Below are 24,382 nucleotides of genomic sequence, written 5' to 3'. Positions count from 1 at the left end.
CGAAAATGATTTTATTTTTAATCCCAGAAAAGACATATTGAGAATTATCAATGATTTATCACGACTCAATAATGATAAGGTCTTTATTAAAAGGCCATTATTTTATATTCTATTAAAAAAATACCGCTGAAATGGGCTATTTTTTAATACCATTCATGTGGTAATGAACCTGAAAACATACAAATCAACATCAATGATTACAGACCCATTTTCGTAACTTCGATCGACTTCCCTATTTTGATGGATTTTTTTAATAAGTTGTGTGATTGAGTAAAAACGACCCGAGTGAGAAAGTTATGAAAGTTTGCTTAAGTAATCTGAGGGCGGTGGCACGGGGGAGGTGGTCGCACGCAGAGGACAATAATCGCCCTAAACGATTTTTCATGTGGGCGGGGGGGGGGTGAGGAGAAAAAAGAAGAAAAGCGAATCCAAAATGAAGAAGAGTATATAGGGCCTATATTGTTCAGTCGTGGACTCTTGGTCTTGGAGCTCTATTTTCCCCTTGCTAAAAAACGAAAAAAATCACTTTTTAGGTCTACTGCCTCCGGCCCTCTTTTCAAAACATCAAGACCCTCTGCACGTGAATGATCCCCAAATTGACCATGTTTCTTTGAAATGGCAGGTTTTGCATTGGTAACCCTGGCCCATCACCAAAGCGTGGTATATACTTAGCAGTGGTAGTGCACAGAATATTACCCTAACGTTTTTTTTTCATTCTAAACATCAGGGGCCGTTGAACGGTTTTCAAAGTGTGTGTGTGGGGGCGGGGGTGCTGACCATGCAAAAAATCACAATCATGTGGTCATCTTTACGGTTTAGTACACGATTTTGGTAAAAAGTAAAGCTTCCGCGACCACTGAATGCATCGTTTGCCTTGTGTGACTTGCTTCAACATGTGTTGTGTCGAATATAACCCACGATATCAGGAGATAAGCTGATATTATGATTATGAGAGATAAAGAAAACAGAGAAATTTTGTTTACACAAATTATACGGACAAGGTCCACGCCACGATTTTTTAAAATGGCAAAATAATGGAATTCTGGAATGAAGACAGTGTCACTGTCTTATGCACTTTTTACAGAGGATTTTCTTAACCCCGGACTATCGCTAACCCCGTACTATCCTTAACCCCGTACTATTTTTTTCCCTTTTTACACATGCCAAATTGTTATTGCTAACCCCGGATAAGGAATGCTTGCTTTTCACACACGAAACTCGCTAACCCCGGACGCGCGTTTCCGTTTTACACCCTGGCGAAGGCATTTTCCGGAAAAGTAGCCAAAAAGCGACTAGTGAAGAGTCTACACACGTCGCTGGTTGCATCCAGCGTGCGACACAGGCGAGTCCACTGTCCACCGCATGCAATTTACACAGTTACTGATCAGAGCACAGAGTTCCTCGGCACTTCATGTACAGAGAGAGCGGCATTCAGGAGTGAAATCCGAACATGCTTTTGCAGTCGCGTTGTTTATATTTTTTTTTCTAAAAATAAATTATTAACTAAATGAATAGAATGACAGACAAAATCAAAATAAACAGATACTTATAATGGAAAGACAAATTGAAGTTTGATGGATTGATACACTTAGAAGCTGCCGAAAGATAGATATAGAAGACTGATAAAAAGATAGAGACAAGATAGACAGATAGATAGAAATAGAGGGAGAGAGAGAGAGAGAGAGAGAGAGAGGTGGATAGATAGATAGAAAGAGAGAGAAAGAGGGAGAGATGGATGGATAGATAAATAGAGAGAGGGGGAGAGACAGAGAGGTCGATATATAGAGGGAGAGAGAGAAAGAGAGAGAGAAGGATAGATAGAGAGAGAGAGAGAGATGTTGTAGATAGAAATATGGACGGACAAAGAAAGAGAGAAAAAAGACAGATAGATGCTAGAGAAGGAGAGAGATAGAGAATTTGAGAGACAGATAGATAGATGTTAGATAGATAGAAAGATAAAGAATGAGAGAGACAGAGAAGATAGACAAATTAACAGATACATAGATAGATAGATAGATAGATAGAGAGAAATACAGAAAGACAGACAGATGGATAGATAGATAGATAGAGAATTTGAGAGATAGATAGATGTCAGATAGATCAAGAATGAGAGAGAAGAGCGACAAATTATACTGTAGTTACATAGGTAGGTAGAGAGAGAGAGAAATAGAGAAAGACAGACAGATGGATGGATAGATAGAGAATTTGAGATAGATAGATGTTAGATAAAGAATGAGAGAGACAGAGAAGATTATTAGATAGATAGATACTGCAGTTACATAGATAGATAGAGATAGAATTTGAAAGATAGATATATAGACAGATAGAGAGAAAGACAGACATCAGCAAATCGGCAAGGCAAATGATCAAGGCAAACATTCGTATTGAACCTGGAAAGTATAAGCTCAGCTGCATTTGCAAGTATACGGTATGTTCTGCGGATAACTTCGGTGCGGACTTCGGATCGCGCGCCCAGCTGATAATGTAAACAAACGTAGACGTAGACTCTTCACTAGTCGCTTTTTGGCTACTTTTCCGGAAAATGCCTTCGCCAGGGTGTAAAACGGAAACGCGCGTACGGGGTTAAGGAAATTTTAGCCTGTGTAAAAAGGGTAATACAGTACAGTGTGTTTACATAGTGGACGATGTGAATTTGTCGGAATTCAACAGAGTGGACAATACACCGGCTGCCTCCCGGTCGACCTTGCTACAGACAGTGTTGGGCTATTTTTCCCCTTGAAAATGTAACTTTGAAGTAACATTGCCAATTTGAATATCTCCACAAAGATCATTACTCATAGGCGGCTTATTTCCAAGGGAGCCGGGGGGGGGGGGGGGGGAGGTGGACAAACAACTGTGCAAAACGTCGTGATCGAAAGGCGAATTCGGTTACAGGCGAATGCAGAGTAAGTGTCGAAATTTTGTCAGTTTTAGAAGAAATTTGATATTTTTTCTAAAAAAAAAAAACACGGGCATTGGCATGCGGTTGAGGGGGTGGGGGGGGGGGAGTAAAAATGCATGTAAATGAATTGAACAAAATAATGCATTGTCTCCAACATTTTTGGTCTACCCTATTTCTGTACAAAAACACCAAAAACCATGGACGTTCACTGCGTGAAGGGGACTGACGTGAATTTTCCAACTACAGGATTGTTTATTTTGAAAAGAATGAAAAACAAAACTAATTCAGCTGCATACACACATTATAGATAACCAATATGACATTATAAAAGCCTCACGGCCTGTGGCTCAAATAATGAGGCAAAGATAGAATAGATGACAAAGATTTTCACACATTTTTAAAAATGAAATCATTCAAATCAACAGTCATATGCGGATCTAGGGGGGCCCGAGGGGCCCGGCCCCCTATTGGTGGAGCAAAAAAGGGGAAAAGAAAGGAAAAAGAAAAAGAAGGGAAAAGATAAGAGAAAATAAGAAAGGCAAACATAAGAGGAGGAAGATGAGTGAATAAAATAAGATGAGGGGAAGACTTAAAAAATAATATATATTTTTAAATCTTTCATGTCGGGATATAAAATTTTCGCTCGCGCTCGAGCATATCTTGCTCAATATGGAGCTTAAATATCAATTTTTTAAGTCAATATGATATACAAAACATTTCAGCTGGGAAATTGAACTTTCATTATTTTGTTTTGATTTACAAATTGCTTTTTAAAAGTGCTCTGTAAAAAATTTTGTTTTATGGTCTGAATATTAACATTTTCTGCTTGCGCCGCGCGCTCGCAAAATTTGATTTGTCAGGTACCTAGTATTTTCCTGTATTCCATAAAGTTCTCAAAATATTCAGGTCAGATTGTTGCACGCTCGCATTTTGATAAGTGAGTTATGTATATCTCAATATTAAAACAAACCGCTTAAAATTACCATTTGATGACAGTTTATCAAAAATTTGGTTCGCGTTTTCCGCTCGCATATTAACTAATGCATCTTATGCATAATTACAAAAGTGCTTAAAGTTAAACTGTCCAGTTTGCAGGTCATGATATTAACAGATTTCGCACTCTCATGCTTTGGAAGAGAAATAGGAAGATAATCATCATTTCCATATGATAACATAATGTCCTTATAGAAAAAATAGAATGTCCCGGTCCTATGTCAAAACTAAAAGTATAATAATAATGAAAAATGTCAGCTGTTTTTTCACTGTGACCCATATCCACCCCACAATTTCCCCACGAAGTGCTTGCAGTACAGAGCTTAGATTTACCCTTTTCAGACCGGAATATAATAGATTTTTAGCTCGCTTTATTGTTTTTATGGTAGAAAGGTATAATACCCCAATTCTAGGTCGAAATCTGAAACACGTTTATTCAGATACGTAGCTTGTTCTCTATTTAAATCATTATACAGTTTCAGATCACAATATAAAAAATTGTCTGCTCGCGCTTTGCGCTTTCATTATTAATGTATGAAAATTTCCAGTAACTTATCCTTTTCATGATTTACAAAACATGAATAGAGTGTCAATCAATTTGTCTGCTCGCGCTTCGCGCTCGCATCAATAATTTTTAGTTTATACTTATCCTTTCCACGATTACAAAAAGTGCTTAGAATTTCCATTATTCGGATAAAATTGTAAAATTTTTTCAGCTCGCGCTTCACGCTTGTAATTATTGAATGTTGAAATATGTAACGTCTTCATGGCTAAGTGCAAGCAGTCCATAACAGGTACGTTTTCGATCAGTTCAAAACGTATATAAAAAATTTCTGCTCGCACTCTGCGCTCGCGTTATTAATGCAAGGAAGATCCCCACTTATCCTTTTCATGATTTACAAACTTGAATTGAGTGTCTCGTTCAGTATGTCTAAATCTCGAATTTTTTTGCTCACGCCTCGCGCTCGCATCAATTGTTTAGTTATATACCTAAGTTCTGTTAAGTTACAAAAAGTGCCTAGAATTTCCATTCCTTAGGTAAAAATGTCATAAAATTTCAACTCTCGCTTCGCGCTCGCAATATTTGATTTTTTTAAATATGAAACGTCTTCATGGCTTACTGCAAGCAAGTCTTTAACAGTACCTTTTCCATCACTTTATTTCTGCTCGCGCTTCACGTTTGTATTTTTTTTTTCAGGATAAAAAACATTGCCACTTTTGCCAGGAATGTTCAACATTTTAGGAAAAAGTTCATAAGATTCCAAAAAAAATTTAGCTCGCGCTTCACGCTCGCATTATATAAATAACAATTATGGTATTATATATTTATGTTTATTCATGAGAATAAAGCTATGAGGTGACTATTAGGACTATCCCTTCAAAGAAACCAAAAATCATATTCGAGCGGCCGATCGGTGAAAATATGGCTGAATTTTTTTTTCGGGCCCCCCTATTGGCGAAGGCTGGATCCGCCCCTCAACAGTAGTCCTATTATTGTCCCCGTTATTGCCATGAATGATTTAGAAAAAGAATGAGTGAATCAAATATGAATGACGTGATTGATTGATAAAGAAAAGTGATTCTTTCTTTCCTGAATGTCTGTTTGTCCGATGCTACTCTCAAGTAAATTCATATTTATTATTCAAAATTTCCGATACAATTACACATTATTGATATCAACAGGCGATGCTATTGGCTTTTTATAAATAATATCCTCATTAGTTTTTCTTGACAGATCTTTACATATTTTTTTTTATCTGTTGTGATTTTTAAAAACAAATCTGTGATAAATCCATTCTTATGAAATTGCATTGATTCAATTATATTTAATGATATTGATTATATTGATTTAACTTGACATGTATGTTAATTTATATTTAAATTACTTTCAATTATGTATTTTTTTTCTTCCAATATTGAATTTTGTTCATGCTATTGTTTATTTAAATGGAATCAATCTATCTTGTACTTATTTGTATCATTTTGAAGAATGAAAATAAATTTGAATTGAATTGAATTGAATATGTGAACGAGTCAATGGTTCCGGTGCCGTGAATGGAAGAGCGCCCTTTCTCGGTATAAGCCTGTTTTGTAATGATTGCGCAATCGCTATCGATGCGAGCAGCGAGCGCTAGCGCTAGCGTACTTTAGCAGCAGCACAGCTGAGCCGATTCAGAAAGTTGGAACTATTGATTAGGGTCATTTGAGCTACAAAACTAAGGCGACCTGTTAGTACACTTAACCAATGTCCTGCGTACATGTCGAAGTGATGCACATCCCAGGCACTTCATACAACAGAGTTTTATTTATTTACTTCTTCACGTCTTCTTGTTCTAACTAAGTTTCATGAAAAAGAACTTTCACCATCATGTCTTTCACAGACGAAAACAACGAGAGAGCACCTCTCCTTGGGGGAGAAAATCACCAAAACATGGGCAAGAAGGACGAAGCAAAGACAGCGAATGAGAATGGGGGTTACGGCGGAGTGAAGTCCTCTGGAGTGGCTATTAAAGAGCTTGGAGATGATAGCGATACCAGCAGTGTCGAAATTAAGTAGGTCCATCAAAGTCATTTATTAATTCTCTTCTTTTTATTTTAAGGGGCAGGTCCCCTCTGAAGACAAAATTAAATCTTTGCTGCTCGGCTTCAGATCTTAGATGAGCTACTTGGCAGGGAGGGGTGGCAGGCCAGGGCAGGGGTATTGAAGACAGCAGAAAATTCCATGAAAACACACAAGAATCGAAAATCACTCAAAGTCATAGGCAATCTACGTTTTCAGAATAAAAATATATAGGGCAAAAAACTTCAGAGTATAAGCTTTAATGACATACAAATTTACAATACGGTATTGTTAATTTGTATTTATAAGCTTTAAAATGACATACAAATTTACAATATGGTATTGTAAATTTGTATGTCATTTTAAAGCTTAAAGTACTCTGAAGTTTTTTGCCCTATATTTTTTTTATTCTGAAAACGTAGATTGACTTTGAGTGATTTTCGATTCTTGTGTGTTTTCAAGGAATTTTCTGCTTTCTTTGATCAGAAGCGGATCTAGAGGGGGGGGGGGGGGTGCAACCCCCCCCAAAAAAAATCCGGGGACCATTTTTTTAAATCTTATCCTTTTTTAAACTTGTAATTTTATTTTATTCTATTTCTATGTATTTATTTCATTTATTATTATTATTTCTTTTTGGGGGGAGGGGGGGGGGGGATTGGGTGAACAAATGTCACAGGGATTTGTACAGAAACATCCAAGGCGTCTCTTCTGCCCGTCCATCATATTTGACTGAGATTTGCCAGTGAGTATCAGTGACAAGCTGTTCATGATAAAAGTATTAGGCTAACAGTGTTTATTCCAAGGTCCCCAATTCTTTGTATAGATGTGTTGTTAACTAGCCTTACATTGCAGGAAAATTGAACTTAATTTTACAAATTTTCATGGGGGTTAATTTGGCAACGACCTCTATACCAAAAATAGTGGTGTTTTAGATGCAAGAAAACGCCATTTTCACACACAGATTTTAATTTTTTTTTCCCTACTGTGGAAGGGGGGTCACCCCCTCCCACACCCTCCCCCCTCGCTCGCTCTGCTCGCTTGGACTTGGTCGCTACGCTCCCTCGCATACCACCCCAACCCCCCACCTTTATAAAAAGCTGGATCCGCCCCTGTTGATACCCCTTGCCTGCCACCCCTCCCTGCCAACATAAGTAGCGCATCTAATTTTGTCTGAAGGAGAGCAGCAATAGACATTCTACTTTGATCGATGAACAGGCTTAGTCCTACAACATCGTTGGAGTAAATTAAATTAAACTAATGAATGCCAAGGTCACGATTTTCAGAAATCATTCAGTAGCGTGATGTGCGGGACATCACATTTTTTGATCTGCAGATAATCATATATTTGAAAAAATTTTAGTGCTAAGAATTAATGCAAACATTTTAGAAAAAAAATGATTTTGAAAATTAATGTGCTGAAAGTATGTATAGCTTAATAAGTAGAGTAGAATTCACTTAGCAAAATGCCCAAAATTTCATCAAAATCAGATAACTGATTATAACAAATAAAGTTATTGAATTTTAAATTTTTAGCAGTATTTTGTGAAAACAGTCATGAATATTCATTAGGTGGGCTGATGATGTCACATCTCCACTTGTTCAATTTTGTATTTATTATATGAAATTAGGTTTATTCAAATTTTTTCCTCTAAGAACTAGAAAAATTGGATTGGCAACTGATTTAGTGCATTAGATATAATAATAATAATAATAACCAATTATTGCTACAACTTATTTCATTATAAGGGAGACATATTATTCACACAAGTATGAAATGATGAAAAAATAATGACTTTATGTAATAACATAAGAAAACGGAAAGTGGAGATGTGACATCATCAGCCCACCTAGAATATTCATGACGACTGTTTTCACAAAATATTGCTAAACTTTAAACTTCAATAACTTTATTATTTGTTATTGGATTTTGATGAAATTTCAGCATATTGCTCAGTGAATTCTACTCTATGTATTAAGATATGGATATTTTCAGCCCGAACCATCCCTTTAAGTCAATTATCTGGTGTCCAACAGGCAGTGTCCTGTACATCACAATTTAGCATATGTTTTTTAGATTCTAATTTTAAAGGAAAAATTTAACAGTTTTCTTCACACTATGGAGAGTTATGATTTATATTACTGTACATCCAAAAATTCAAGTGAATTTACTGAATTAATTTCATGTTTAATTTTATCAGCGAATAAAGCTTTGTGACGTACGGGACAAATGTGTGACGTACGGGACACGATACTTTACACATAGGATTTGTATGTAATTCTAATTAGGGTTATTTTTCTATTAGGAGCAAAGATAAAGTAAATTGAGTCTTGAGATAAATCATATTATTTTCACTTAGAGCTGCATCATCAATTAGATCTAAAATTGGGTCTAGATAGTGACTACATAGGTCTATATAGTCTGATTTTTTAATTCAGTTTTTTTCTATAAAACAATATTTTACAAATGTTTGTCTGCATTAAATAAAGTACATGTACTTACGACAGGATTTTATTTTATTATTTTCTACTTTTTTTATGCTTTTGCCTACTTTGCAGGGACGGTGAGGATAAAAGGAAGGTTCCATTGAGTACATTGGTAAGCTATTTTTTTTCATTCATACATCATTGGAATAAACAAGGTTAAACTAAAATCTATCCTTCGCTCCTCTTCTAAAGAAATAACTGTTTGACCTAATCTGGTATTTCATTTAGCTCCAAGAAACATCTCCATTTAAGAGCATCCATTAAAAAAATTCTTATTAGAGTAATGAGAAGGATAATAAAATGTGATGATGGTATGATTGTGATGGTGATGATAATGATGATGATGATGATGGTGATGACATAATGGTGATGATGATGATGGTAATGATTATGATGGTGGTGGTGGTGATGTTGATGATGACAATGATGGTGATTATGATGATGATGATGAGGATGATGGTAATGATGATGATAATGGTAATGATTATGATGGTGGTGGTGGTGATGTTGATGATGACGATGATATAATGATAACGATGATGGTGATTATGATGATGAGGATGATGATGATGATGGTGATGATGATGGTGATTATGATGATGATGATGATGGTGCTGCTGATGGTGATGATGATGATTATGATGATGGTGATGACATAATGGTGATGATGATGACGGTAATGATTATGATGGTGGTGGTGGTGATGGTGATAACGATAATATGATGCTAACGATGATGGTGATTATGATGATGATGATGATGGTGATGACATAATGGTAATGATGATGATGATGATAATGATTATGATGGCTGTGCTGGTGGTGGTGGTGATGATGGTGATGATGATGATGATGATGATGATGATAATGATGATGAGGAGGTCAATTATCATAGCGATGAGGATGGTGATGATGATGTTGGTGGTGGTGATGGGGATGATGATGATGAAGATGATGATTCCATCCATGATGATGTCTGGAGGGGATGTGAATGATAATGGTGATATTGATGATTATAAAACTGAAGTAATCAGAAAACAATAATTTTGTATCTGGAAGTGAATCGACAAACAACAAAAAGGATGGAAAGTTGAAGAGCAGAAAGATGAATGCAAATTGCAATTGTGGAACATATTGCATGAGATGAAACAATAGTTGGATTTAGTACGCAAATAAATAAGTATAAATAAATAACTTTGTAAAGAAAAGTATAATTGCAAATATTGAAGAGCCCAACTTCTGAAAAAATAACTTGTTGATAAGGGGTAACTTTTGTACACTATTTGCTATCCACATGATAACTACATGTAGAAAACTTCAAGTGACTTAGCAAAAATAAGATGATGTACCTACCTACCCCCCCCAAAAAAAGTCGAAAATGCAATTAAAAACAAAATATCTGTTCTATCTTCTTCCAGTTCAGGTATGCTACTGCTTTCGATTATTTCATCATGGTCATTGGAGGTCTCGCTGCCTTGGCACACGGTGCTGGCTGGCCGGTACTCAATCTTTTCTTTGGTGATCTTATTGATGAATTCATTGACTTTGATACTGATAATACCACTGCTATTCCAATCCTCCCACCTGGCGTGACGTACCCTCCCTTTGATCCGATGGAGGAGTTTGATAAGCAGATGAGAAAGTATGCCTTGACATTTACTTATGTCGGGATAGCCGTTGTGTTTGCTTCATACATACAGGTAGATTTATGTACTTAGTTCATGTATGTTGATTATTTTTTTTTTTACCTTATTCAGTAATGCCACTTTCATCATCATGATGGCTATTGGTATATTTGTATTAATAATTGTATCATCTTCATTATCACCAGATTTCATTGTCATCACTGTCACCAAATTTCCATCATGAAGAACTCATCATCATCACCATCATCATCATCATCACCACCATCATCATCATCATCATCACCATCATCTTCATTGTCATCATCATCATCACCATCACCATCACCACCATCATCATAATCACCATCACCACCACCACCACCATCATCATCATCATCATCACCACCATCATCTTCTTTGTCATCATCATCATCATCATCATCATCATCACCATCACCATCATCATCATCACCATCATCATCATCATCACCATCATCACCATCATCACCATCACCACTATCATCATAATCACCATCACCACCATCATCATCATCATCACCATCATCTTCATTGTCATCATCATCATCATCACTATCACCATCATCATCATCATCATTATCATCATCACCATCATCATCTTCACTGTCATCATCACCATCTTCATCATCACCATCTTCATCATTATCATCTTTATCATGACATCATCATCCGCCATCTCCACCACCACCACCACCACCATTGTCCATACCCTCATCATCATTACCACCGCCATCAAACTCAATGTTATCATCACCATCACTATTCACTGTCATCATTATCAATTTTAATCATCACTATACAATAAGATGCCGAAGAAAGAGTGAATGAGTTGATATGACATCATTGACTCCTTCTAATGCAGACAGCCTACATGTAATGGTGTGAATATGTTATGTGAAAATAAGTGGAACTTAAAAATAACTTCTGTATTGATACCGATATTAATGATTTTTTTTAAGCACTGCTACCTATTCTCATCTTAATTTTCTCTTCTAGGTCCTGTTTGATAAATACCTATAACAACAAATGTACAATTCATCTCACAAGTAGCTTTGTTATTGCGATAATTACAACAAGTTGTATGAAACTGGCCTCTGAACCAATTTAACTTGTTTCATGAACCAATTTAACTTGTTTCATAATCATAAAGACTTTTCTTTTGAAGTCTATACCTGTGCTTATCTATAATCAATGCCTACATACATATTTGTTTGTGCAGGTATCATGTTGGAGTCTGTCGTGCGAGAGGCAGAGCCATAAACTAAGGAAGGAATTCTTCCGAGCCATTCTCCATCAAGAGATTGCATGGTTTGATAAGCACCAAAGTGGAGAGCTTACGTCTAGATTAGCAGAGTAAGTAATAGCAAAACTGATGGAGTTTTAGGCATATTCCGGCCCTCTTGAAGTTCCAGGTGTTCTCTGATCAGGATTTCTGCCCTGAACTGCCCCAATCAGAAAATACCAGGGGTGGTATTCTGAGGTCATTTTATCTGTAAAATATTTCATTTTATCTCTTAAAATGAAATTGGCATTCTGAGAGGGCATTTTATCTCTCAGATAAAATCTGAAAGTTTATCTTGCGTATCTATGATGATACGCAACAGAGCAGTGGCTGCGTAGACATACCCATCGTTGTTATTGCAACGCGGATGATGTGCTTGCGCCCAAGTTACTTTGAAGAAAAAATGAAATAAACTTAAAAGAGGGTCGGGGCTATTTTATCTCTGTGACATTGATTTCGCCAATATTTGAAGGTGAATTAACTCCAAATGTTGGCATGAAAATTAAGAAAAATTATATATTCATTGAGAACAACACCTTAAAATTATTTCTGAACAATCAGGAATCATTTCATAAGAATTTTCTTGACTGATATTGTCTTTGAAATGATGCTTGAAAAGATGCGATATATACTTTCGAAAAAAAGATGAGAGTATTGCCATATTTGTTAAAAAGAAATCTCTGTGAAGACGCGCAAATGTATAGTGCAAGCGTATGAAAGTCAATAAATTGACACAATCTCACTCCTTCGCCACACCTAGCAGAATGGATTTCCATTGGTTGAGTGATATGAGAGAGTATAAAAGCGCATTTCTAATTGGATATTGACTAAAAAATAGGTGTGTCTTTCAGAGATAAAATAGAGATAAAATTGTTCTCAGAATACCAATTCGGAGAGATTTTAAGGGTATTATATCTCACTGATTTTAACGGAGATAAGATATTTTATTTTATCTGAGATAAAATGGATCTCGGAATACCACCCCAGGTATTTTAGCCAATGTGAAAGCAAATTACTTGTAATATCTCGAAAGAAAATACCCACTAAATAAAAGGTAATTGCCGAAATAATGAGAAGTTTTACAGAGATTTGTCCAATGGTGTTTGTATGTTGGCAGTGTGAAAGCAAATTACAAGAACTTTCTCAATTGTGGGTGAGCATTTGGGCACGAATGCTGTGACCTCACCTGCTAATCCGATCACATTGAGCATGCTCGTAACTGATAACTTAACTTGAATGGATGTGTTAGGGGGGGGATCGAATGCAGGAAATAATTATCAGGTATTTTTTATCCTGAACGAGTTCTTGTAATTTAACAGGTACTCTTGAGATTGAGGCGGTCTGAATACACCAATTGATATTTTTTATTAGCAACTGAATTTTCACAGATTGGGTTCTGCAAATTGTACAGTAATTCTCCTCCCACAATACCTGAAGATTTTCAACATACCCAACAAGGTCGTAAAGCCATGTTAAGCTGGCTTAGCAGCAGTGTCCTCCCCCTGTCAACCGGCTATTATCTGTTTTAGAGACGGAGCATTGGGGGGTATTCTATAGCGACTGTGAAATCATGCATGAATGCAGAGCCTGGACTTAGTATTGTGCTACTGTTTCCTAAAATCTGTAGAATGTACATGAAATAAGTTTACCCCGTTGGTGAAATCAATAGAAATTAAGTTTATAGTAAAATACACATTAAAAGGTGTGAATTATAACTTCATATAATCGTAGAAATACAGTATTATTTTATGGGCCTCTGTCCGGGATCTGTTTCATAAACATTTGTAATAGTTACGTAGGATAACTTTACCAGGTACCTGTATTTAATCCTTGATTGTATGGAATCCTGGATTGTGATTGGCTGCTGAGCACTGTTACCATAGTTAGTTTACCATACACTGGTTAAGATACCATAATTATAAAGAGGTGATCATGCATTGTCGGTTTAACTGCTGGTTTACGACCTTCTGCCCCTGAAGTTGGATACACTTGGAACCCTTTATGTTATAGAGTTTGGCCGATTCACTTTCACTGGGCTACAAGTACAACATTTCACAATTTCTTTTGAAGTGTTCTAGCCTAACAAAGGAGTACCAGCCTTGTTTTAAATCATTGAAAACAAATTGTCCCAAACTATGTAATATAACTCTGATAATTGCATCATTTTGGGCTGTTTTTTAATGTTTGAAATATGTACGTAGTAAGTCTATAAATTGTTTACCGGTAACTGTGTATACGTGACCAATTGAGCCATTTGGCTGTGACCCATGTTTTTAATAAACCTTGAATTGAATTGAATAAGCCAATTCGTAGTTCCTTTCTGCGCATGATCAAAAGATTCTACGCATGATCAGAAGAAGGTCATTTGTACTAAAGTGACATGGCGTTTTAAAATCTAATGAGATAAGCACCAACTTTGATGTCTTGATTATTCATATATTCTTTTGAATTGTCGTTTTCATTTACATCCACAAAAAACGACAATACTTCCACGAACGACTGGTATTTCACAGTTTGCAAAGTACATTGTGCAACATGCTAAGATATGCATTCAAAGAAGTTATGCAACAAATGCCTTCATTAAGTGTTCATTTGTGTGCTATTCTAGTCACCTGGTCTATTCAATTTCTTCATCCTGCTATGTAAGGCAAGCTTACGTAATATCTTGCTTTGAAATCTGCCTATCATGATGAAAGAAATGAAAGGTCATTTGACCAAAATTGTCCATGAAGTAACTACGAACTGGTCTATTATGAACCAGAGATGTGATGATCACCATGTAGTCCAGATGAAACGGCTCCTGGTGTGCACTCACACACAAAACATACAATAGAAATCCTTTAAAAAGCTGCTCAATGCCCAGTCAAGCCCGAGTTATTACTGTGCACTGTCTGCTGATGCATTGTTCATTGACCATGATAAGGCAGAAGTAGGGCACAGATGGTTTTGGTCATTATGAATCAATCAGTACTTTTTCAAAAATACTTTGCATGCTGTATGCCCAAGGACTGTGGTTAAAATGTCTTCTTTAGGTTAACAGTCGAAAGATCACTCTGTACTTTTTTAAAGAATACTTTTGAAAAAATAACATGTATATAATGTATTTTTAACCTTTGGTATGCTTCCAAAAGTTAGGTGTACATGTAATCGAAAGACCTGGTGGGTGTTTCATAAAGCTGTTTGTAAGTTAAGAGCGACTTTAAGAACGACTGGTGAACCTTTCTTACGGGCGTACCCATCTCCAATGAATATACCATTCACCACAAGAAAGAATCACCAGTCGTTCTTAAAGTCACTCTTAACCTACGAACAGCTTTATGAAACGGCCACCAGGCCACATACATGAAGGTTTGCGATTAATTGCTAATTTGAAAGAACAATTCTGGGCTCCGTAACACAAAGGTTTGCGATGAATTGCAAATATAAAAAACCTGCTCTGATTGGTCCCTGGTCAATATTTTAAACCTAATGCGCGTGTAATGTTGATAATGATTGGTCAGGTGATTTAGCGATTGATCGCTAATCTTTGTGTTATGGAGCCCTGATCAGTTCCTAGTCTGTCTACTGAACAAAATGACAATGTGCATGCTACGATGGTCTTGATTTAAAGCCATTTCATTTCATGATTAAACGCTAACAGTTGTGTTACGGGGCCCAGTAGTGTAACTTCAGAGACCCCACATAAGACAACAATATGATATTGAAAGATAAAACGACCAGAAAACAAACAAACAAAGAGCTTTTGAAATTCACGACCAGTCATCACGAGTTGTAAGTAAAGTTTCTTGATACATGCGGGCAAAATAAATGTCAGTCCATATGTACATGGTCAACAAATCATTTGATTAGGGTCCATTTTATCAATCTAATAAATAGGCACTGTTTGTATTGAGATACATGAATGTTAATACTGTCTTCAAATGAGATAACTGTAACACATGTGATTTATATACAAGATAACAATTGAAGATTACATTTGCTTTTAATTACAGTTTAACATTTAGATAATGAATGAGACGATCTCTAACAGAGCCTTGCTAGCAAAATGATTCTGTTGAGGTTTTTCATGTGTTAAAAGGGGACAGTTAGTTGAATATCTAGTTTGGAAATTTATTGTTCAATGGTGCACAAAATCCTTAATATAATTTTGGGTTTTATTGCTCATCACTTTGTAAATTGGTACTGAACTCTATCTGTGACGGATTGCCGTCCTAAAGAGGACAAAAATGTAAGTTGATAGTCAAGTAATGTGCATTAAATATCAGACATGCATAGCAGTTTTGAAGCTTTTGTCATTAATCCAGATGGCACTTTGTTGAACAGCCCCATAAATTTATCCCATAATCAATATGTGATAATTAATATCAACTATCAGATAGAAATTTTAGAATTCTTTTTGGTACCGGTAAATAAAATCCAATGCGTTTATGGTTAGATCTCAATATTTAGAGACGATTTTCGATATGTGAACCCCTCTTTAGACAGTTATCAAATATAACACCAAGATATTTAGATTCATTTGCAAACTATCTCTATAGGTCAAACAAACAGTTTTATTTTTATTTTATTGTTCCTCAAATATTAGACAAAAAAAAACAAATCAAGATTAAATCACACCATTGACTTTTGCTTTAACAAACCATTCATATATTTTTTGTGTATTTATTGTTCAATTTGCTTGTATTTTTAATAAAAACTATAAGTTTCTCATTCTGTATTTTTACATACAAAAAAACAATGAATTATTAATTTATTGTTATTGTATCAGTTGTGAGTTTGCATTTTATAAATGTTAAACTTATTTTCTTAATGAGCTGATTCATGATTTGTGTCTATATAAGTAGGCCTACCTTTGTATGATTATGTTATTTCTTTTGATTTATTTTATGGAAATTGAGGATTATTGTTTTAATGGTAGTAGTTTTTGTTGCACTGCTCATTGTTGATTGTTTCCATTATCGTTATTATTATTTTTTTGGCATCACCTGTGCCTGGGAGGCGAAAAGCGAACTGAATCACTATGACCCGCAGGTATCTCCCGATATAACTGATTTGGGAAGTGATGCAGGTGGACCACTACACTGGGGTTTCCCCCTACTCTTATACAAATAGTGCAGTGGGTTTTTAACATGCAAAGGTGGTGACTCTCCTCTACACAGGGCCTCCATTTAATGTCCTATCCGAGGGACGGAGTGTTTTCCATTGTGACATAGCTTCCATCTATGAAACATGGGAGAGACGTTTACACACAACGCACCGGGGTGATCGTCATTGTTTGATGGTAATCTTTGGATGTGTTTACATCTGTTAGAATATCATTGTCAATATATTTATAACGATTCTTCTGCATTGTTTTATAGTGACATGGAGAGGGTTCGAGAAGGTCTGGGTGACAAGATCGCTGTTTGCCTTCAGTTTTTATCCCAGTTTGCAACAGGTATATCTTGTGTGATTTTATACAAAACATTTGAAAACGATATTCAGACTTTCTGAGAGAGCCCAGCTCCCGAAAGACAGTATTCAATGTTTTGCAGCGGTTTTGTAAATTATGTTTCATGTCCTTCTGGAGAGATCTAATATGCTTTTCACAATAAAGGTAACTGCACAGGGAAGGAAGTGATTTTATATTTCGAGGGTCTATCTTTGTTATCCACATTGTGGGAGCGATTGCCGAATTTTGGGGGCTATTTCTGTCATTTTTCAGAGCAAGTTTTTATGGGTAACAAGCAAAATTGCATCAAAAAGCAAAAATCAGAATTCTGCCATAAATTTTAAAATATTTTTTTCTTCTAAATATTCTTTAATATTGTTTGTGACTGATCTTGGGGCGCCTCTAGAAAGAATGGTAGCCCCCAAGCATGCATTTTGGGAGAACTTAAGGGGCCATTTTGGCTGCCAAGAGGGCAAAATCGCCCATTGCCCTCGTAGTATTTACGCTGTATAAACTGCATTTACAGATTTTGTTTGGGAGACACTTATGCAACTTCGCCTTATTCTGAATGCTAGTAATTGAAATATGGTTAGAAAGAGAAACAAAAATGTACTGATGAATTTTATACCATTCTCATAAGGTGCACTTCTTGAATAAAAGCTGTTTAACATGCGTTTATCATTGTACACTCTAAGTTGGCAATATGTTATGGTAACAACAAAATCACTGCAGCGGCACTTGAAAGCTCGTGAACTTGTAAGCTAGTGAACACTTTTTGCGAGAGTGATCACGAATTTCCTAGAAAGCCAGTGAACACTTTTTGCGAGAGTGATCACGAATTTCCTTGTTGACCATAGTAGATTGCGAGACAAATGAATACCCTCTAGCGATTATTTCAATCCGCAATAATGAACCTATTTATGGTAACAACAGAATCACTATTTAAAATTGCCAATTGGCAACTATTCAGCAAATTAATTGATTCAAGTAGTAAAGGAATTGATAAGATGATTAATTTTGACTCATTAATTTCATATTTTATTATTTTTTTCAAATAAAAAAAAGAAAATCAATGATTGACAGAACCCATGCTTAACTTGGAAAAAAGAAAAAGTGTAATTTTTACGTAATCACAATAATACCTTATTCTGTTCCAGGTTTTGCCATTGGATTCTGGAAGAGCTGGGAGCTTACTCTTGTTATCATGTCACTGACGCCTCTTCTTGCCATAGCAGGTGGATTCATGGCCTTCGTAAGTACGCTATGTCTGTATATCATTATGATATGGACTGTTGGGCCTCCCCTTCCTCACTTTTTTTTAAGGAAATGTGTACTAAAATACGAAAATTATGATTTTATGCATGATCATCCCCCCTCATTTTCAAAAGTTTTTCCTTCATAGCCCCTGTGTGACTATTTCTCTTGTCCAGCCTATCACCTTACAGGTAGTTTGATTTTCATACCAAGTAACTACAAACTTGCAGAGATAATGCAATGATGCAAAGTATTCAGCCAAATTAACCAACGAGAAATCGATTAGAGTTGTCTTGGCCTGATGCAATAAAGTTGTATGTGCAAGGCAATGTCTGTGAACTTTGTAGTTTGATAAATGATACTCATGGGAATGGGTTCTATAACTCTATGACTTTAATATCAGTAATTAGTATGAGTGTGTATTGTAGTGGGCAAATAACCCCTGTTGCTGATTTTTGCCACTTCCTCTTTGGTACGTCATCCATTACCTCCTGGAAAATGTTAATTGAGCAGGGCAAAGTCCTGTAATTGGATACTTTTTTCCTGTAGTATTGAACCAGACTCTGGGTCTTGAGCAAGGGTTTCAAATAAGCTTGTAAGAAACAAAATAAACAAAGAAGATATACATCCATTATGCTTTTGAGATTTCTGCCAATGCCCCCTTGACTTGTGGAATAATTCATCACCGGATATCATTACTGGTAGCACCTCTAGCAATTTCTTCTAATGCACAGGGGCAATTCCACAGGTTGGTGGACATGAGCTTAAAAATTCAAATTCAATATTTCTTGAATTTTTTAATAATTTAAGTCCTTCATACATGATAGTTTCAGGAACAAGAAATAAGAAGTTTATTTTCATATGTACACTTTGGAAAAAAATGGTCAAAAGTTGTCTTCCATTTTGTACCAAAATACAAGAAAAATAGTGAAAAATGAAATATGCCTTATTACCATTTTTTTATTGCAACAACATACCACTTTATATATTTCTGAAGTTTAGAAGAGTCAAATTACTTAAAATACACAACCGCTTTTCAAGTTAATTTGTAGTACTCATTAAAAAATGAATATTGCAACCTGCTCAGGTGATGTAACGTGAGTAACCGAAAAACTGACCTTGTTTTCTGAGAGAAGAATTCTTCACAGTTTAATTGGTGGGACTTTAAATTCTCTTCCTTCAAACAATCTTTGACACAGTGATGACTATCAAAATCATTAAAAAGTACAATTTTTTTATAAAAATGATGAAGAAAAACTGTAATGTGAGTAACTTTGTAACGTGAGTAACCATCATGTAATGTGAGTAACCAGTAAAAATTATTCAGTTCGGTAACATTTTCTGTGGGATGTCAAGTTTTAAGTCTCATGGTGAGTTGTGAAGTTATTTTTGATTAATTAAAAGCAAAATGAGCGTACATCTCTTTGATGCGACTATTTGTTCGTCAAAATATCAGTGGTCATACAATCACACAAAAAATTGAATATTAGTAGAAGTATTCACAATGCGAGAGTGCATTAGTAAGACTTGGTTTTGATTAACCAAACTTTAAAGAGTGTTCGAACAACACATTGAATGCCCTTACCTGTAACCCTATCTAGGCCGGGGTATTTGGGAGTTGATATGGCCCGGGGGGGGGGGGGGGGCTCCCAGGCCTCCCTTGAAATCGCGGTCATTGGCCGCACTATCACGCCGAAAATTTGCGTGCAGGTTGTCTTGGACATAATCTACAATACTATACAGTAATTTATTTCATGCAAATTGGTATTAAGCGATTATGCTAATTTATGCATAATTAGTAAGCGAAATCATACTTTCCCCCCTACTCCCTAATAAAGCTCCAATTGTTCCAATTTTTGGTATAAAATCTCTTTTTGATGTTCCTAGCAATGAATTTTACACACATTATTGAATTTTTAATGACATGTGTGTTGTTAACCATACATGGACAAAATGTAACGTGAGTAACCGTAACGTGAGTAACCATATTATCTGCACCCCAAGTAAAAACCATGTGTTCTTTATTTTTTTAATTATATACAAAGTTTGTCTCCCTAATATACTTCTTTGAAATGGATATAATCAACTTTCATAAAAGCCTTGTATGAGGAGACTTTTCACTTATGTCGACTTTTCATTTTATGCATGTCCAAATCATGTAACGTGAGTAACCGACACATTCCAAAGATTTGCCAGGAGCATAATAGAATTTCCCAAGTTTTGTTTTATACAAAGGATAGTCAGACTGTGTACTTTGTTGTGATAAGGAGATGTTTAGTTCCTATCAGTAATAATGGAGTTACAACTCCAAGTATGAGTCAAGGTGTCTCCAAATGTAACTTGAGTAACCGTGGAATAGCGCACAGGTACTATGAACTCTTTGCTACTTTGAGAGCCAGATAACTTCACACTGGAACATTTTGAAAAAAAAATATGTTGTAACTTGTTTATCATACTTGTATAGATAAGGATAATCATGTATAATTGGTTTGGAATACTAGTGTGCACACATTCAATAATAATAATAGCTGGATTTATAAAGTGCTTTTTGCCAGAGGATCCAAAGTGCTGAGCTATAATTACCCCGGGTGGTTAATGAGAAAATGGGCATTGTGCGAGAAATGATACCGACCAGGGCAAATTTCTTACAAAACATGTCTACGTATGTGCAATGAATGGTGCGAACCAAACACTCAGAGTTATGAAAGACACAAAGAATAGTTGTCAAAACTGAACTTGAAAATCACCTAATGTAAGCATTTGTATAATGTGTGTCCTTGTACATGTACTTGTGTACATGGACGGACCAAAAGTCAACAGATAAAGTAGGCAGATAGAATCCTGTTTCTTCAAGACCTTTTCATGAAGAAATTGGTGAACAAAGTTCATTTCTAATTACTTATTATATACAGTATACAATCAACACAGTGTTGAAATTACATTATTTATAGGCACTTGATGTGGTATACGTGTTTGAGCCTGTGTAGAGGTCAATTGACATAGTTTATGTATTGAATAGGGAACTGATAATTATGTTTAGACATGTTTTATTACATTATGAGATATACAGTGCTTCTCAAAAAAAACTATACACTTTTGAAATGGCTGCCAAATAAAAATATCACTTTGGGGGAAAACTTATATATATGGAAAGCCAATAAAGTCAACTTTCAAATGACACATAAAAAGTTGAAAAACTAGTCATGCTGGAGTGAGCAGTGCCCACAGGAACAAAGGGTATGAAAATTAGGGTGGGCCGGAATAAGCCTTCCAATTTCTTTCAATTTTATTTTTGTTTTGAACTTTCAAAGTTGAGGGTTTTGTGATGAAATTTATGATCAATTGTGATCAGTTTGTTGTTTTAGAAAATTTCATATGTAATTAAATTGAAATTTAATGCATGAGTGATCATGAATTGCAATAATTAGTGCAGCATTTTGATTTGATCATGTGGATCTCAGCAATGTGTTCATGAGAGTCAAGATAATAGGGGGCAAGATATGACTTGTGTAGGTGAAGTACGTTGATGGGATAAAGGTCATCAGAATGTTTAGCAACCCCTCCCTCCATCTCTACCCCCCTTCTCTCCTGAGAGACTAAGCTCAGCTAGGCTGGGCAGGAATTAGCCTACAGTTTTTTGAGTGGTTAGTCTTTGGAACTTGCAAAGCTAAGGGTGTTATGCTAAATTAATGAGTGGGTATGTGCCACAGAGAGGACCCTCATTTTTACACCCAAATTTCCATTCCAAGGCATATTGAGAAAAAGAACAAAGAAAGCCATTCCAAAACATTTTCTTCTTATCAAGAAAAAAGAAGAAAGAAATCTGTTCCAAAGCTTCTTAGATTTTTAGGAATGCTGTTCCAGCCACATTTACATGTATCTGCTGCATTGTTTGGTGATAAGCGACCCGCTGAGTGCTGTCTGACCATACTGCCTGTACTGCCAGGCTAGTTGTATGCCAGTTCCATAGGGATGCATACGCTCTTACATGCAGGAGAACCGTTCCATGGACCCCAGTTTTCAGTTTTTCACAAACATTTGTAGTTCCGAAGCCTGTTCCGAGGACCCTCCTTTTTGCAATTAGCCCGTTGGAAAGCCCCCGTTTAATTGGTCTCATCCATGGCACATAACCTACCACCTTTGTGGCGAGTAACCCCTCCCATCCCTCCTGGGATCATGTACATACTTCTTTTCAATAGTCAAGTTTTAATAATACAAATCCTAACAAAATGCGTGACGTTGCAATGGAAGCACCTAGTGTAGGTTCCTTACTTGGCCATATCGGAAGCAAGTTTTCGAACATTTTTGTATGCTACGCACCATGCTGAAGGAATTACATAACTTCAAAATTCTAAAAAAAAGACTTTCAATAGCATTTCCCCCATTTCACCTAATCTACAGAGTTGCTTCCTTTTTGTCATTGGATAAATTGCAGTGATTCTTCTTCTAAAAGCTGATTATTGTTTGATATTCTTTTTAATGACCTTTTCTGCCAAAAGGCCAAACTGATTTTGAATTCTTTATCTTTGTGAAGTTTAAAAGTAATTTTGTCAGTCACATAAAAAAAAGATTGGAGGAAGAAAAAGGGTCATGTGTAGTGTTTACAAGAATGGAAAAAAGAATATTGATGAGGGTAAAGATTGTGCAATGAATACATAGACAAATTTTATGATGATAATTGACCCTTGATATTTGATAAATTAATTTCAGATAACCTTTATAGTTTGCCATACTGACCCAGTTGAACAATAAGAAACATATTTCTGAATCATGATCACCTGCATTGTCTCTATGAGTAGTCACTCTGTATTGCATAAAAGCAGGTCATAAAATGACAATGGGGGGGGGGGGATAACTATCCCTTTAAAAGTTGAGTCGACAGTGATGTGAAAAATATATTATGCCTATTTGGAAGTGATTAATCTACTTAAAAAAAGTTTCTTGGTGGAAAATGCAACCATTTTTAGAATCCACAATTTGTTTTTGTTTGTGTTTAATTTATTTTTTCGAATTATTATATTTTTTGGGGGAGTGGGGGGGGAATGACCCATTCTACTGGTTGATTGTTTTCTTGTTTTTTTACAAATACCCCTGTATCAGAACTTGTAAGATTTTGACTAATGGAATCCCACAAAAAAAATACAGGCTTAATTATGATAAGTTGTATAAAGTGAAGATAGTTCCTTAATCTTCTTCTTCTTTGAATGATTTTTTTATCAAGACATGAAGAATTATTCTGTTAGTTTATGGTCCTTAGAACTATAAAATTAAGTGCAGTTAATATTGTTTCAATTAAAGCCAGTTGTTTGAATGTACATGAACATATGTTCCAGCTGATGTGTGCAATATTGACTGAATTGCAAATGGTATTACCTCTACACGGGAGCTTAATCGATCGGGTTTAATAATGATTGGTAATTTCAAATAAGATTTCATCAGCTTTATAATGTATTGAATAATTAATCTCACATGTCCTTGTTTTTCAGTCTTGTGAGGGAAATGTGACTTGTCTACTGGCCAAGTCTCATGCTTTGTGAAATATTGAACTTTTTCATTTCAAGTAATTTTAGCTTTTACGTTACATTTATGTACTTCTAGCAAAATGAAAGTTTAAGCTTTTTTGGACATCATGTGAAAGGGAATATTGTGAATATGTACATGTACATACATGATTACATGAAACGGTCAAGGTCTAATGTACAATATATTTTCTAAAAATCCCTGATACCAACTCAAATTTAATGAAACATACTGGATAGAATCTCAAACAGTATAATTGAAAATAAGAGAAAATTCATCATGCCTGTAGGATG

General features: G+C 35.7%; 1 protein-coding gene across 1 annotated transcript in view; it reads left to right on the top strand.

Moving 5' to 3' along the window:
* Positions 1–6,107: 6,107 nt before the first annotated feature.
* LOC121427224 (ATP-dependent translocase ABCB1-like) overlaps positions 6,108–24,382 on the top strand; it is a 40,059-nt gene continuing 21,784 nt past the window's right edge. The window contains exons 1-6 of the mRNA XM_041623523.1: positions 6,108–6,448; positions 9,012–9,051; positions 10,357–10,638; positions 11,822–11,955; positions 17,245–17,321; positions 18,473–18,567. Of these exons, the coding sequence (XP_041479457.1) occupies positions 6,264–6,448; positions 9,012–9,051; positions 10,357–10,638; positions 11,822–11,955; positions 17,245–17,321; positions 18,473–18,567 (813 nt within the window). The 5' untranslated portion in view covers positions 6,108–6,263. The remainder of the gene's footprint in view (positions 6,449–9,011; positions 9,052–10,356; positions 10,639–11,821; positions 11,956–17,244; positions 17,322–18,472; positions 18,568–24,382) is intronic.

The sequence above is a fragment of the Lytechinus variegatus genome, chromosome 14 (assembly GCF_018143015.1).
Source record: "Lytechinus variegatus isolate NC3 chromosome 14, Lvar_3.0, whole genome shotgun sequence".
Taxonomy (NCBI): Eukaryota; Metazoa; Echinodermata; class Echinoidea; order Temnopleuroida; family Toxopneustidae; genus Lytechinus; species Lytechinus variegatus.
This window is presented reverse-complemented; position numbering and strand designations above follow the sequence as displayed.